A 14,299-nucleotide genomic window follows, 5' to 3' on the forward strand; every position below is an offset into this window, starting at 1 on the left:
ACAGTTTTAAGAATAGGGACCAGGTTTTCATTTTATAAGATCACCCTGACAGCAAGCTGGAGAATGGATTAGATGGGGGGTAACACCTGAGGTAAAGAAGATACAGAACGGAAGTGCAGACCAGAGGTGGTGGAAATTTGGGGTCAAAATTGTGAGGAACTGAACATTTACGTGTGTCTGAAGTTGGAGAGGTCCAGCTGTCCGTGAAAGCCAGCACGTCCCGTGCGCACCCAGCCTGCTCCAAGTGCCCGCGCTCCTTCACCCGCCCGTGTTCTGTGCGTGGACAGAGCTCAGAAGCCCAGCTGAACAGACCTCCTGAACTATTTTTTTCCTTTTCCATTTTTGTGTGTTCCGTTTCCCTGTGTCAGTGCCCTTTCTTTCTCCACAGGATTTGATTCTTGAAATAGCAGGAATGACCAGCCTTCTGTTGAAACCTAATGGAAAACCAAAGAAAAAAGTCTCATTTTTTCCCCAAAGACCTCAGTCTGTCCTTTGTTTAAATACCAAATGTCCTTCAAGGTAGCTGAGTGTTCTGATGTTCATACAGAAACTGGTTTCATATAAAAATACCCTGGAATTTAGACATATTTCCCCTTTCTTGTTTTGTCTTGCAAAGGGTTGAAGCTGTCTATATCCTATAAGCCAGTTTTACCATTGTGTACATAAAGGCACACAAACTATGACAACTTTTCTGATCCCTTGTCTCCGTGAGGTGAAGTAGTGGCTTCGTCCTCTGTGCCTCACTGTGCAGCATGGGCACAGTTGGACTTCCTGCTGGGCTCCTCCAGGGGTCCGTCCGTAAGCTCCATTTGGGCAGGAACCTTGCCTTCTTGATCTTTAACCCCCAGGATCTCACATTGCACCTGGCACATAGTAGGCCCTCAATTTGTTGGATGATTGGTAATCAGTGCAAACTTTCTACAGTATCTCAAAATATACAGCTTTATTGTGGTTTATCATCTCTATATATGTAGTTCTTCTGACGTATAGCATCATAAATAGTGTATTCCAGATGGGGCATAATGTAGGTGATGTACTAAAGTCTACATAACAACTGCATTTGGAAATTTTACAAGTCAGTCATCCACTTATTATTTAATCTAGGCTGCATGTACATCATTTTGAAAATTCTTTGATTGTTTTTAATATATGGACGCCTAAAAATCAACACATTTCCATATTAAAAATATTTACTTTGAAGGGCAAACTTTATGACTCCATGTAGTAAAGAGTAACATGTTGTATATAAACATATATGCTTTTTTTTTTTTTTACTTTCTCAATCCTTTTTATATGTTTTATAGTATTTTATTATTTTTCAGTAGATAAGGATAGGTCAAAATTCAAAAGGTATCAGAGAGGGTACCAATAGAAAGCAGCTCTCTCTGTTCTACAACTGTGCCCATTCAATCTTGTGTATCCTTCCAGAAACATATTCTACATGTAGAAAATATATAAAAATATCTACATATTTCATCACAATTCTGTATTTTATGTATGTACTAACAATAACATTGGTCCAACCACCAATGTTGTTATGCATGCTATTTTTTTTCATTTAATAGTGTTGGCTTTGTTTCCTATCAATATCCATCTTTTTGTTTATTTTTAACCAGATGTCATAGAGGAGAAGGAAGATATGCTTGAACCTCTGAAGGAAGCTTGAAATGTTTTCATGTATACAATAGAAATATTTCTTGCCAAGCAATAAAATAACTACAAGAATGTTTCACCTTCTAGACCAGAGCTATTCAACAGGAAGATATAGTGAGCCACAGGCATGAATTTTAATAATCTAGGTGCCACATGAGAAAAAGTAAAAAGAAACCGTTTTAATTTCAGTAACATTGTGTTAAATAAAATGTTATTGTTTAACACAATATATCCATAATAATATCATTGTAACATGTAATCAAGAGAAGCAATGTTAATGAGATATTTTACATTCTGTTCTTCTTAGTCTTTGAAATGCAGTGTGTATTTTACATTTATGGCACGTCCTAATTTGAACTAGTCTCTCATGGGCTCAGTTGCCAGATTTGGCTAGTAGCTACTGTACTGGACAGTGGACTTTGAGGCCGTCTTACTTACCAGTGGTTTCAACTAGATATAATTTCTGCCCATTAGAAATCTAATTTTAAAATAAGATGTACAATGGCACATATTTAAGTTTTCTTTTAAAATGAAACGTTGAACCAAATGTTTAATTAGTGGCAAAGCTCTTTTAAATAGACATATATTAAATGTTTGCATACCCTTCTTTGAACATCTCCTTTATTTGTTACTAGGTCTCCTTATCAGTAGAAGAATTTAATTCCTGCTGTTTAATTCTAACAAACCATATTTCTTAAATATTCTTAATTTAAAATATTATATTCTTGATATAATAAAACTACTTAATTTTTTTAAATTGGTGTACTCAAGCTTATAAAATGTCCATGTTATTTATTTTAAGCAGGGATTGTCTTGAAAATGTTTACACTGCATCCTTGCAATTTTTAATGGCAGAATTTTATGATACCATATAGTAACTGAAAACATATCAAGCTCTTTTAAGGTGGGTTCCATGTGTTTTCCTTTTTCCGAGAGTAAAAGAGAAGATAAAGACAATACTGAGAAAAACCATTCCATGGCACAAATGGAAGCACTTGGTAAATAGTGCCTTGATTAAAAGAACTTCTGATGGCCACATTCTATCAGCATTTTTATTTTGTTTTATTTTTGTATATGTTTTCTACTTTCTCCTCTGCCAGGTACAGAGTCCAGAACTTGCATTTTCTTAAAAGATTCTGTATTCAAAACTTGAACATTATAAGCAACATCAGAAGGGACCGACATGAAAACCAACACACACAGAAGGAATGTGGATATTAGATTAGATCATATTTTTCAATCCATATGGACTACTTAGTACAACAGTGTAGTTCTAAAGTCTTTTGAGTTTTATTAAAATTATATTAACCCTATGGAAATTGGAATCTCCTTATTAAAATCCTCAAGGGAAAAAGAATTACAATCTTTCCCTCACATATCCATTAAGTGAAAGAAAATATACTTATCTGGTGTTTCCAATTGTTACATGTTCAGGGCCAAAGTGATCGGGCCGCACTGTGCACTGGAGTCCCCCCCACGTGGTGCTGAAGGCAGAGGGTTCCGGGTGTCTGGAGGGGAAGCACAGAGGTGCGCCTGGGCTGAGACACGCAGGAGGCCCTGGACCTTCCAGGCGCAACTGCCTTCTTCTGACCAGGCACCTCTGGGGTCGGTTCCTACATCGGAGCTCCTGCTTCCAACTCGCTGAAGTGACAAGCCTCTGCCCCCAAATGAAAACTCGTCCAATACGGACTTTAAAAAATCGCACGTGTTATCTCACCGCCTTCATCCTGTGTGTGCTTCCCACCCTCACGTGGGAGACAGTGTCCATTCCACCCACCCGCAGCGCCCACCCCATGGTTTCCTCGGTAGCCTTTGTGCAGGGAGTCAGGTGGTCCAGCTGTCTGCTCTTGGCTTCGTTTTGCTTTCCTGTTTCTAAGCTCCCATGCGGAAAAAAGTTTTAGCAGTCTGTCTGGTGGGCAGCCGGGGCCTCTGCCTCACTGACCTCCAGGGGAAGCGGCCGTCAGCGTTCTGTGCTGTGCTCCCACGATTTAAGCCAACCCTCCGGCCCTAGTCTATTGTAGTTCACCGTTTGCCCCCCACTGTAAGTACACAAAAACCTCTTTCTATTTTGAACCCCTCTGATTGTTCATTATATGCATTTTCTGGGTTTTTATACCCAAGCTGCAACTTTCAAGGGGACATTTTCTATCTACAAAGATACTAAAAAAAGGAGGAAAAAGCCATACTAGGTACCCAGTAAAGCCAACTGTAAGCTCCTCTTTACGAATGTAAGGATATATGGGCCGCTGCAGTGAAGGAACACTGAAGAAACGTGTCCCGACCCTGAGACTCTGCTTCTATGAATACAAATTCTCCTCTCCGTGACCGGGCCTGGAGCTCATTGTGCACAATCTGTGTTTCTAAATAGACTTGTAAGTAAATGATTAAAAGATATCAGCACCATATAGTCGTTTTCATCAAAGAAAAGGAGGATTCTCATTATCTAGTAAACAGAAAAAACATCTTTTTGATCATTTAAGAAGTGTCTGTACAAGGCAGAGAGAGCCATGTTCCAGAATTCATGTGAATTCTTGCAGTCTACTAACACTGATTCCTTCTCAAAATCAATGGGAATCAAGTTCTAAAGGTATGCATATATTGTGACACTGGACGGGGGACCACTGATTTAATTCAGAAATGCTGCTCTGGTTCCCATCAGCGTGACAGCCAACCAGCCTTGTGGGGCATTCGTGAACAGTTTGGAAGACGCGCCTTTCTCCATGCTGGCCCCGGGGTCAGCAGCTCTCCTGAGCTCGGGGCGAGGAGGCCAGGGTCTGCAGGAGCTGCCTGGGCTCTGCTGTGGACATGGGGCCAGTGAAGGGGGGTCCTACTGCTCATGGAAAGCCTGCAGTTGCTACTAACTCTTCTTTTGTTTTCAAAGACGTAGTGAGAATGTAGTTCCATAGCACTTATAAAGCGACCTGGTAATTAAACTTGTGCATCTGATCAGCCGGAAAAGGCCCACAGTGCACTCTCACAGCAGTGAAGCAGCCTGCCACCCTCTTGTTTTCTCCTCGCACAACTGCGTCACTACTTCCCCACAGCCCTCTCTCTCCTTAGTCATTCATTGGTGCCTGTTCAGGCCTCTTGGCTATTTCCCCAGTGCACTTATACCTTCAAGGTATGTGAGGAGAAAGGACAAGCACAACTCAGAATGGTTCACTTTATACCCTTCTGCTACTAAAACAAACCTAAAGTCATAAAGATGTCATGTAACCATCAATTTCATTATCCTTTAATTGTCATGTCTCAGTCGAAAAGAAACAATCATTGATACACTCTCCATATCACAAATCTTAAGTTTTTAGCTGTATGTGTAAGAGCCAAGTTAGCTTGGGCTTCGCCCCTTACTGGCCGCTGGAGATCTTCTTTCCTCCTTCAGTGGGAGGGTTACTTAGGGCTCTCAGCGTGTTGGGTCCCTACGTCAGGTCTCCTCCAGAGCGGGGGCTGCTTGAGCCGGCCGCTCATGTAATTGCATTAGTTGGTGAGTGTGCTTGAGAGATGGAGTAGATTTGATTGTTATGCTTACAATAATTATTTAGAAGAAATGACTTCTATAATTTCAAATATTTGCATTTAAAGATTTATATGAAAATATGTACTTTTTTCACAGGGTACTGGTTTTAGAGCAGAACTGTCAGGTCAAACAAATGAACTTGTTAGTGAATGCAAAATTGGTATACTTTTGTTGGTTGAAGATACACTGTCCTCACGTTAAGGACTTGATTGCTGCTCTGGTGCTGTTCATCTAGCCCACTGTTTGCTCTAAACTGAGCCTTGCCTCCCATTTCTTCACTGCATTTAAGAGTATGTCTCACTTAAAACAGAAAATCATTCCATGATCAGTGTAGATCATAAGGTCTGAAACTAGGAAAGGCAGAGTAGGAAGGGGGCCCATTTGCTCTGGTCACATGGTCTGTGTCTCTGGCACAGGCCTCCCAGTGAGGTTGCTGCCCAGTACATCTTCCCTGTCTGTTTCTGGCTTTCCAGGCAGTCCCGGCTCTACCTCTATTCATAGGATCCTTAAAAAAAAGACAAGTATAGTATAGTCGTTTACTCTGCATAGGTATTTATGGAATAAGCCATTGTGTCATGACCATAGTATCAGTTCAACCTAAATTTTTTTCTCTTTTTATGCACTACTTGACATCAAAAGCAAAAAGAGGTAAGTTGGCTATAAGCCTGTAGGTGAACCTTGTTTTCTTTAATAGATTTATTCCTGAATAGCTTTGCTTCAGCTAAATTCCTACAAATCAAATAGTTTTACATTAGGAAACTTGTCATTGTAAATCCTTATTCTTTTCTTTGAAAAATGAATAAGCACCTTCTGGAAACTTGGATTTTAAAAATATCTAATATTTAAACATACTATTTTCCTTTCGCTGAGTTATACTTATGGTTTAATTTGCTTCTAAGAACATAGCACATTTTGCAACATTTCGTTTAGTTTCGGGGTTTCTGAGTTGTTTTCTCCAGAAATGTGGATTGCATGTTGTTAAGTATTACTTTTTTACCTAAAAAAATAAAAGCCAAGAAAAGCTGACATTGGTGAAAGCTTATAATTTTCAGATCCATCGCTTTATGGAAAAGTATGCCCTGAACCTCTCAGAATATTTTCTAGTGTTGATTATTTTTAATGCCAAAAAATAATGAAAAAACACTAAATAAGAAGATCAAACACATCTTACTGAGTGGTGTCTTATATATTTTTCTTGTTTGGGGTGTATTTTATAATGACCTTTTTAGTAGCTTTTGGTTATAGTTTGTTTAACTTATTTCTCTTCTGTTTCTTTTTTGATGAATTCTGACATTCAGAGGTATAGCTGGTCTTCATCTGACATGCATTATCAATAATATGCTATTAATTGACTTTGCTTAATAAGAACAGATCACCGTACCCCCTTGAGTTAACTCTGCGCCAGCTGATAATGTTCTTGGGAAGGTCACTTCTGAACAAAAGGCTCTTTTCTAAAAGGTGCTTAATTGGTTTAAGAATCTGGCAGCAAAATGTACTTTTACCTCTTGGTGCCACTGTATTAAATTACCCTCTCCTCCTTTATCTTAATGTCTTTCCTACCATAGGCTGTTGATCACACACGTACTCACATAGTTTGTAAGTTGTTTAGAGGCAAAATGTTGACTATACTGCAGGGCATGTTAATATTTCTCTTTTGCAAGGTTTGAAATAAAAGTGGATTATGAATATTGCTTTGTTTTATCAGCTAGATGTATGATACTCATCAGGACAGCAAATGGAAAGCTGGGTGACCGGTTTTTTGGTCAAATCTATAACCACTGAAAAGCCTAAAAAATGCTCCCTCTCCTTAGCAAGTCATGCTCTGCCTCTACATTGTTGAAGACACTTTTTAATATTCGTCACCAAAATATGATAAGTGATATGCAGTTGTGATTCTGTATGAAGGCAGAGTGAGGTGTATTTGTAAGATTTGTCGTCAGGTCATATTTTTGCATTGTTTAGACTGAATTTTTTTTTTATGTATTTCAACAATTCTGTCTTTATTCTGTGGAAAATTTTAATGAATAGTGATCGTTTCTGACTATCAAGGGTACAAACATGTAATGAGATTTACCATGTTAACCACTGCTGGAAAGATAAGGCTGAAGTGTCTGGTGACATAAATTAGCAGATTATACCCCTAAGTAGTCAGAAATTATGCTATTGTCTTATCTGTGGGTACTTTGAGAGAAACTAATGTATTAACAGAGTATGCGATATGCTTGGCAAAATGGGATGAGATAGCCAAGTCTATGTGTCTGATTATAAAATGCTAGTTGTTCATAGCTATCCATTTGTATTAGTGTCAATGTACCATTAACTTCATCATTAGATTTTTAAAAATATTTCAACTTTCCTAACTACTACTTATATTTATGTAAATGTTTCTCATGCTGTCATTATTTTTCTTTATATAATGTTCTACCTTAAATCCTCCAGTTTTTTTCTAAATTCTCTACGCTAAATGTCTTTTTTTCAGTTTATGTATATAGGTGTCCATAGGACTATTTAAGTTGTGAACTACTAGGGGAATGTATTTCAGTGCTTCTTTCCATTAATTTTTCTGTTAATTCACTAACACACTATTAATCATTTTGTCGATTTAGTGAGGAATAACTTAGTATTGATGTTATTTGGCATACTTTAAATAATGGCAATTTAAAAATTATTTTCAAGATTTATACATCAGAGTCTTACAATTATCAAAGAATAATCACCTGATAACACTAAATTAGCTTTAAGATCTTTATCAGATAACATTTCCGCTTTATAACTTTTGGTAGAAAGATATTACAATGGCAGGAATGTCTATAAACTGTAAACTCTTCTTTAAGTGGATCCGTCAGACAATGGCATTAATAAAGAAACAAATCCAAGAATACATTAGGGAAGGTAAAGTCAGCATCTTAGCGAGAATTTTGCATCACATGCAAATTCCCCAGGCAAACTATTGTGGGGATGCAAAGAAGATTTTAAGAATTATTGAGAATTCAAAGGATTCAGCAGATCCTCTCTGCTGTCACCCACATAGCGTGACTGGGAGATGAGATGTCCAGGAAGGACAGCAATGGTCAAAACTGTATACAAGAAATGCTAAGGAGGTAAGCACTCAGGAGTTCAGAGGAAGCAGGCCCTTCCTTTGAGGGTGGTCCAGAGTAAAGACTGAAGCTTGTTAGTTCTGAGTAGTCCAAGAGAAAAGCAGAGCATTTCAGATGAATGTAGTAATAGGAGCAGAGGGCTGTCGGAGTGCTTTCATCACATGGCCCATCTTGGCCCTTTCGATTTCATTGTTGTTAATGGCGTTTGCTTTTGTGTCTTGAAGCTGAAAACTTCCAGGTGTGCTCTTCCCCTGGGTCCCTCATGGCTAGTCGATGACCAGCTCCTGCCAGTGGGCTTCTTGAACACCCTTCATTGGATCTGCAAGACTGGTATTTAATGTGCTCACTCCGCAGGAAAACTGGGGCTCAGCACGTTCAAGTCACGTCTTCGGTGTCCCTCAGCCCCTGGTTGGTGGGGCAGGGGTATAAACACACAGGTCTCTCTGCCTGCCCCTAAACCTCCTGCTGAAATGGAGGGCAGTTCAGGGGCGCAGAGGAGAGAGAATAGAGCATGAAGAGGAAGGCAAAGAGACCATGGGGAATTGTGCAGAAGCATTATTGGAAAATGGAGAAAAACTATTGTGATGTACGCATTTTCCTTTCATGTGGATTGTTGTGTGAAGCGTTCACTTGAGCGTGTGCAGATATAACTAATCATGGCGAGCTCCTGCATGCTCTTACCCACACATATTCGGAAGTCCTGGGTTTGGAGGCTCTTTTTATAATTAGGAAATGTTCTGTCTCCACCTCAGTGCACAGTACATGGATATTTATATTTTCTGCAGATTAATTAAACATCATATTCTATCATCACTTTAGTTTTTCCCAATACCGCTGATGCAGCCGCTTTCTCTTCTCTCTATCGTGCTGTTTTGCCGAGAAGAAATGCTGCTGAGATTCAAGTGCAGCTTTTCATTCAACATTTGTGCTTCTGGCTTTTTCCTTTGAGTTTCCTCAGATTAAAATATATTTGTTTCAACTCTTGGGCTAGTTCAGAGTTTAGAAGAATGAAGAGAACTTTAGCTATTCTTGGCTTGTTTAGACATAAGAGGTGCTGTTGGCAAAGTGAGACAGCCATCGCTGCCTTCACTTGTGGGCACGTCCACACGCTGGCTGGTGCTCGTCTGCCCAGGCTGCTGAACCAAGACCAGACACTGGGGAGCTTTCACAACAAACCTTCATTTTCTCAGCGGCTAGAAGTCCAAGATCAAGGTTGGGCAGTTTTGGCTGCTGTGGAGGCCTCTGCCCGGGGCTCGCAGACGGCCGCCTGCTCAGTGACCCTCACATGGCCTTTTCCTGTGTGAGCACATCCTCTGGTCTCTCTGGGTCCTCAATCTCCTCATCTCCTCTGTTTATAAGGACAGCAGCCAGAGTGCGCTAGCCATCCTGACAGTGTCATTTTCACTTAATTACCTCTTTAAAGATCCTATCTCCAAATATAGTCATATTCCAAGGCACTGGTTTAAGGTGTCAGCATATAAATTTGGGGGAACACAAGTCAGTTTATAACAAACTCCATGGACCATTTCACTGAAAAGACTCAAGAAAAGAGCATATCACTGAACAGAGTCAGAAACCTGGGCTCAAGTTCTCCCTCTGTCCCCGCCTAGGCCCTAAGAAAAGCACTTACCCCTTCTCATCCCCTGTGTTCTGCTCTGTAAGTGGGGATCAGGACAACCAAACTCAATTGAGTTTCTGAGCACTGAAAAAGGCTTTTGTTCACTCTAAAAATCATACAAAACATGGCCATGCATAAACCCCTAAACCTCCCAAGGCTTTAGTTTGTCATTTCTCAAATAGAAATAAAACCTATCTCTGAATTTTTGTAAGGATTAAAGAGCTATTACATGCAACATGCTTAGTCTAGTGTCTGCATATATAAGCACTTAGTGAATGTAACATTGCGATTATTTCTCATCCTTTCCTCTTCCTTCTGCAGTCCTTCCATGTGCTCTTCCTTTTCTGTCGTTGCAAGTCTCAATTAGTGAATAATTTGAAAAGATACAGCAAAAGGTCTGCAGAAAGAAGAGCTCTCCTTTCCCTCCCATGAGGACACAGAAGATATCACTATGCTTTGCTTATTAACGAGGGAGTTACTTTAAGACAATCCATAACTGTTAACTTCTTACTTAATAACTTTTATAATTAAACATTCTAGCTTTTCTACTAACTGTTTATCATCTGTCCTTATTGAAAGATCCTTCATCAATATTGACTGTTTATTCCAAGTAAGATTTTTGTTCCAAAGTGATATCTGTTTGAAAATAATAGCAGTGCCATATTCTATGACAACAGTTGTTCAAGTGGGTACATTTAATTATTCAATCTATTTTTTTAACAGTCTCAGATACAATATTCCAAAGGTAACAAAGATAGTAAGTGTCTCACGAAGAGGCATGTTTGCCCTTTTTATCATGAATTTCCATTTTCCTGCCAATTTTTGATTATATGAGTTGCCATTTTCAAAACAAGAAAGGAAAAAAGGAAAACACAAATCTCTTCCCATCTCACTTTTCTTGTTGAAGGAAAGATGTCAAAACATTGTGGCCTTGAGAAAGAGGAAGAGGTGCCCTGGGAGAAATAGAATGTGGAAGTGAGAAGGGGAATTCCTAGGGGTGTCAGAGAAGGCAACGTGGAAATACAGTGTTTATACAGTGGAAAAGACCGAAGTGTCTCTTGCTTGTAGACCCGCTACCAGGAGGCTGTTCCTAGGCTGGAAATGGATCGGCGTCATGTGCTCAGTACGGAGGAGGAATCACTAAAGTCCAGTATAAGTTCATCAAGAACGACTTGTCCTAGACGTACCCTCATTCTCTGTCCCATAAGACCATGGAGAGTGGTAACATAACATACCTGAATTTTGGCAAACAACTAACCAGGTATTTTATACTAATTTTTACACAGAGAGATTCTAGGTGATAATTGTGTTCATAACTGGTTGAAGGACATGTTCACAGGGTCCACATTCATAGATTAATATTTATGAGTCAATCTAAATATAGTCTCTCCCTAGCCTGGCCCTATTATTAGTTGCTAATCTTAGATAAAGGTGAAGATATCAAGGTCATGATTATCCCATTTGCTGATGTGAGAGAAGTAAAAGGGAGAGGAAGTTAATATGCTAGATGACAGAATAAGGCCTAGCGCGTGCAGCAGGTGGGAAGAGGTGAAAGTTATCAAAGATAAACATCATGTTAAAAGGATATAAAAGAGTGCGCTGGAGTCGCAGACACCACAGGCACAGGACGGAGGGAGCAGGACCGGGCAGCTCCATGTGTAAACAACATAAGCACGTGTGAAATAGCAGTGTGATGTGGCTGCCCAAAAAATGCCATGTGGGCATCTGCTTTTAACAGCGTCAGGATGTGTGAGATGAACAGCTCTCTGCCACTCCTCTCCACCGGTCACAGCTCATCACACATGGTTGCCTTCCTGAACACTTCATTTTTAAGAGGGAGTGCGCAAACTGGAACATGGCCAGAGCGCAAGGAGGGTAGTGAGGGAAGTTGAAATTTTGTCTTCTGGGGAAGAACACAGATGATTTGGCCTGAGGAAAACTCAGGCACAGAGAGAGTTTCCATGGAAGAGTGTGTAGCAGCCAGCAGAGTGGATGGTCCGGAGGGCGGAGGTGTGGCATGCAAAATAAGATCTCGTGGAGTGGCAGGGGTGCATGTTCTCCAGGCAGGAAGTCCAGAGCCTGGGGTGCACCCCATTCTGAAGGAGCTGTTGCTTGACCCACACGGAGCATCCGGGCACCAAGGAAGCTGTCCATGCGGCCCCACCGGCCCATCCCGGCTGAGGGTGGCGTCCAGACATGAACGCTCATGCGCACGGTCCCCGCCAACTCCCACCCCCGCCATCTGAGCCAGGCGGTGCCAAAAACACACAGGCGTTCCCTGCCTCTTCCCTAGGGGGCCCCCCTCCCGCCCCAACAGCCACCAGTTGGTTCATGGACTCCCTAAAGGTGCTGACATGTAGAAAATCCGTTCGTTTTCTAAATTGCATTGAAAAATTTAAAGTAGAAGTGTGAGAGAAAAACCATTTGACAAGACTTTCCCTCCTAGTTAAATTCATTAATCCCACCCACCTCTTGAGAGGAACTGCGTGATCCTCCACGTACCTGGCACCCTTTGTCTTGCTTTGGGTTACGAGATAATTGGTTGCCTCCAAATGACTATGTCAACTGTCTGGTTAAGTTCTTATGTTTCTTTGACTTTATGATCTTATATTTTCTAAAGGTAGCTGCTGTCATTGTGAGAGACAACCAGAGCAGTGAGTAGAAAACAGGACTTAGCATCAGAAAAGTCTAAATTGAAATCCTTGCTCTGCCACCCTGACCGTGTCACCCTGGGCAAGTCACTCTACGGTGACTGTGTATCAGTTTGGTCAGTGAGTATTTGCGGAGCACCTGTTCTGATGAAAGCTCTGTATTTGTTTCTGGTGGGAGAGACCCTGAAAAATGTTAAAGAGAAAAGAAATAGCCTTGGATATCTGGGGTTTTTACATAGCCCCCATAGGTCAAAAATACTAACTTTTCTCATGGTAGGAATAGTGAAAATAACTCCAGAGTTACTGTTGCTAAGACTTAAAACAGGAAACTAATATAAAGGTCCTAGGAGAAATTGCATCACGTGGATTCAGCAGATAATATCCTCCCTTCTTCTCTTCCCCTTTCCACTTTCCTTTGTCCTTGGCGTTGGTTTAGGGTGGAATGTCATACACTGTGCTCGTGTGTATTCCAAGACAGACCTGCAGGTGTGCTCTAAGCTGTGATCCCCCTCACTCATCTCTCCTTTGGAGGCACTGACAATCTCCTGAGCCTGCTATGACACTTCTCAGGCCTGTAACCCTAGAAATGTAGTGTTAACTAATTCAGTTTTCAACATTTCAAGTAGACACATAACTTTTGTGATGAAATATTTTATTGCTGTTAGTAGAGACCATAAGCAGTTAGTTTATTGTTGTTAAGAGGCTCTTGGGCTAACTCATTTTTTAAGGTGTCAGCCTAGATGTCACATCTTCCAGGAAGCATTCCCTGACCACTCAGACTGATGGGTGTTCCTGTGGGGAGGTCCCTGCCCTTCTCTGTCATGGAAAGAAATGCAGTGATGAGTCTGTAAGTTCAGCTCAGCCTTTGGGTCATACGATCCCGGATTCCAGGGCAGCTCTACTGGTTAGCGAACTTCCACAAGTTACTTAACCTAAGTCCCCCTTTTCTCATCTATAAATTGGGATTAAGGAAGCAGGGTTCAAGGAGAGCATTCCTAGTAAGTGACTACACAGTGCCTGGTGCCTGGTGAGCAATGAAAAAAGCTCTAGGTGCCATCGTCATTACCATCACCCTCACCCTCACCACCGCCACCCTCACTGTCACCGTCACCGTCGCCAGCATCGCAACACTTTTTTGTAATTTCTTGCTGAATGAATATGCTTGCTTGTCTTCCTCACTTAACCAGGAACCACATCTTCTCTGTCTTCCCTTTGTCCCCAGCACCTCAGATAGTTTCAGACTTATAATAGGAGTTCAGTGACTTGATAGTTGAATGGTTGAGATCAGTTCAGGTGGCCCATATGACAGCAGCGGCTGCTGGGGTGCGGCAGGGCCTCCTCCTCAAGTCCCATAATTGTCATCTTTTATGCCCTCAGAAGCAATGAGGTGAGGACTCATTCCTTAGAGCGAGTCTACCAGATGAGATTCTGCACAGAACGCGTGAGATCATGTGGACCTATGGCATCTCGGGGCTGGAAGAGATTTCTCTCAGTCTCCCAACCCACCCCTTTCATTTCACAAAGCATACCTAATATGAATGGCCACATGTGTCCTAATGTACTTGAGAACTCTCACTACTCATTTTGTGTCACTAATTTTTTAATACTGTATTTAAGAAAAAAAGGCTTTTCTATTGGCATTCAGGGAAAAAACTTTAATCCAGATGTTTCTGTGTGAATGTACATTCCTCACTAAATCTCTCAGGCAACCGCTTTAGTTACTGTTACTAACACGTTGCTCTGCCGTCTCTTTGTGTACATG

General features: G+C 40.9%; 1 protein-coding gene across 9 annotated transcripts in view; it reads left to right on the forward strand.

Annotated features, from left to right (window-relative positions):
* BICD1 (BICD cargo adaptor 1) overlaps nt 1-14,299 on the forward strand; it is a 181,875-nt gene that overhangs the window by 151,128 nt on the left and 16,448 nt on the right. Inside the window, exon 8 of one of the 9 annotated variants that reach the window (XM_036889210.2) lies at nt 8,493-8,897. The exons of the other annotated variants lie outside the window; for them this stretch is intronic. Within the exon in view, the coding sequence (XP_036745105.1) occupies nt 8,493-8,606 (114 nt within the window). The 3' untranslated portion in view covers nt 8,607-8,897. Of the gene's footprint in view, nt 1-8,492; nt 8,898-14,299 lie in introns of those variants that run through there. 9 annotated transcript variants of the gene reach the window in all.

The sequence above is a fragment of the Manis pentadactyla genome, chromosome 14 (genome assembly GCF_030020395.1).
Source record: "Manis pentadactyla isolate mManPen7 chromosome 14, mManPen7.hap1, whole genome shotgun sequence".
Taxonomy (NCBI): Eukaryota; Metazoa; Chordata; class Mammalia; order Pholidota; family Manidae; genus Manis; species Manis pentadactyla.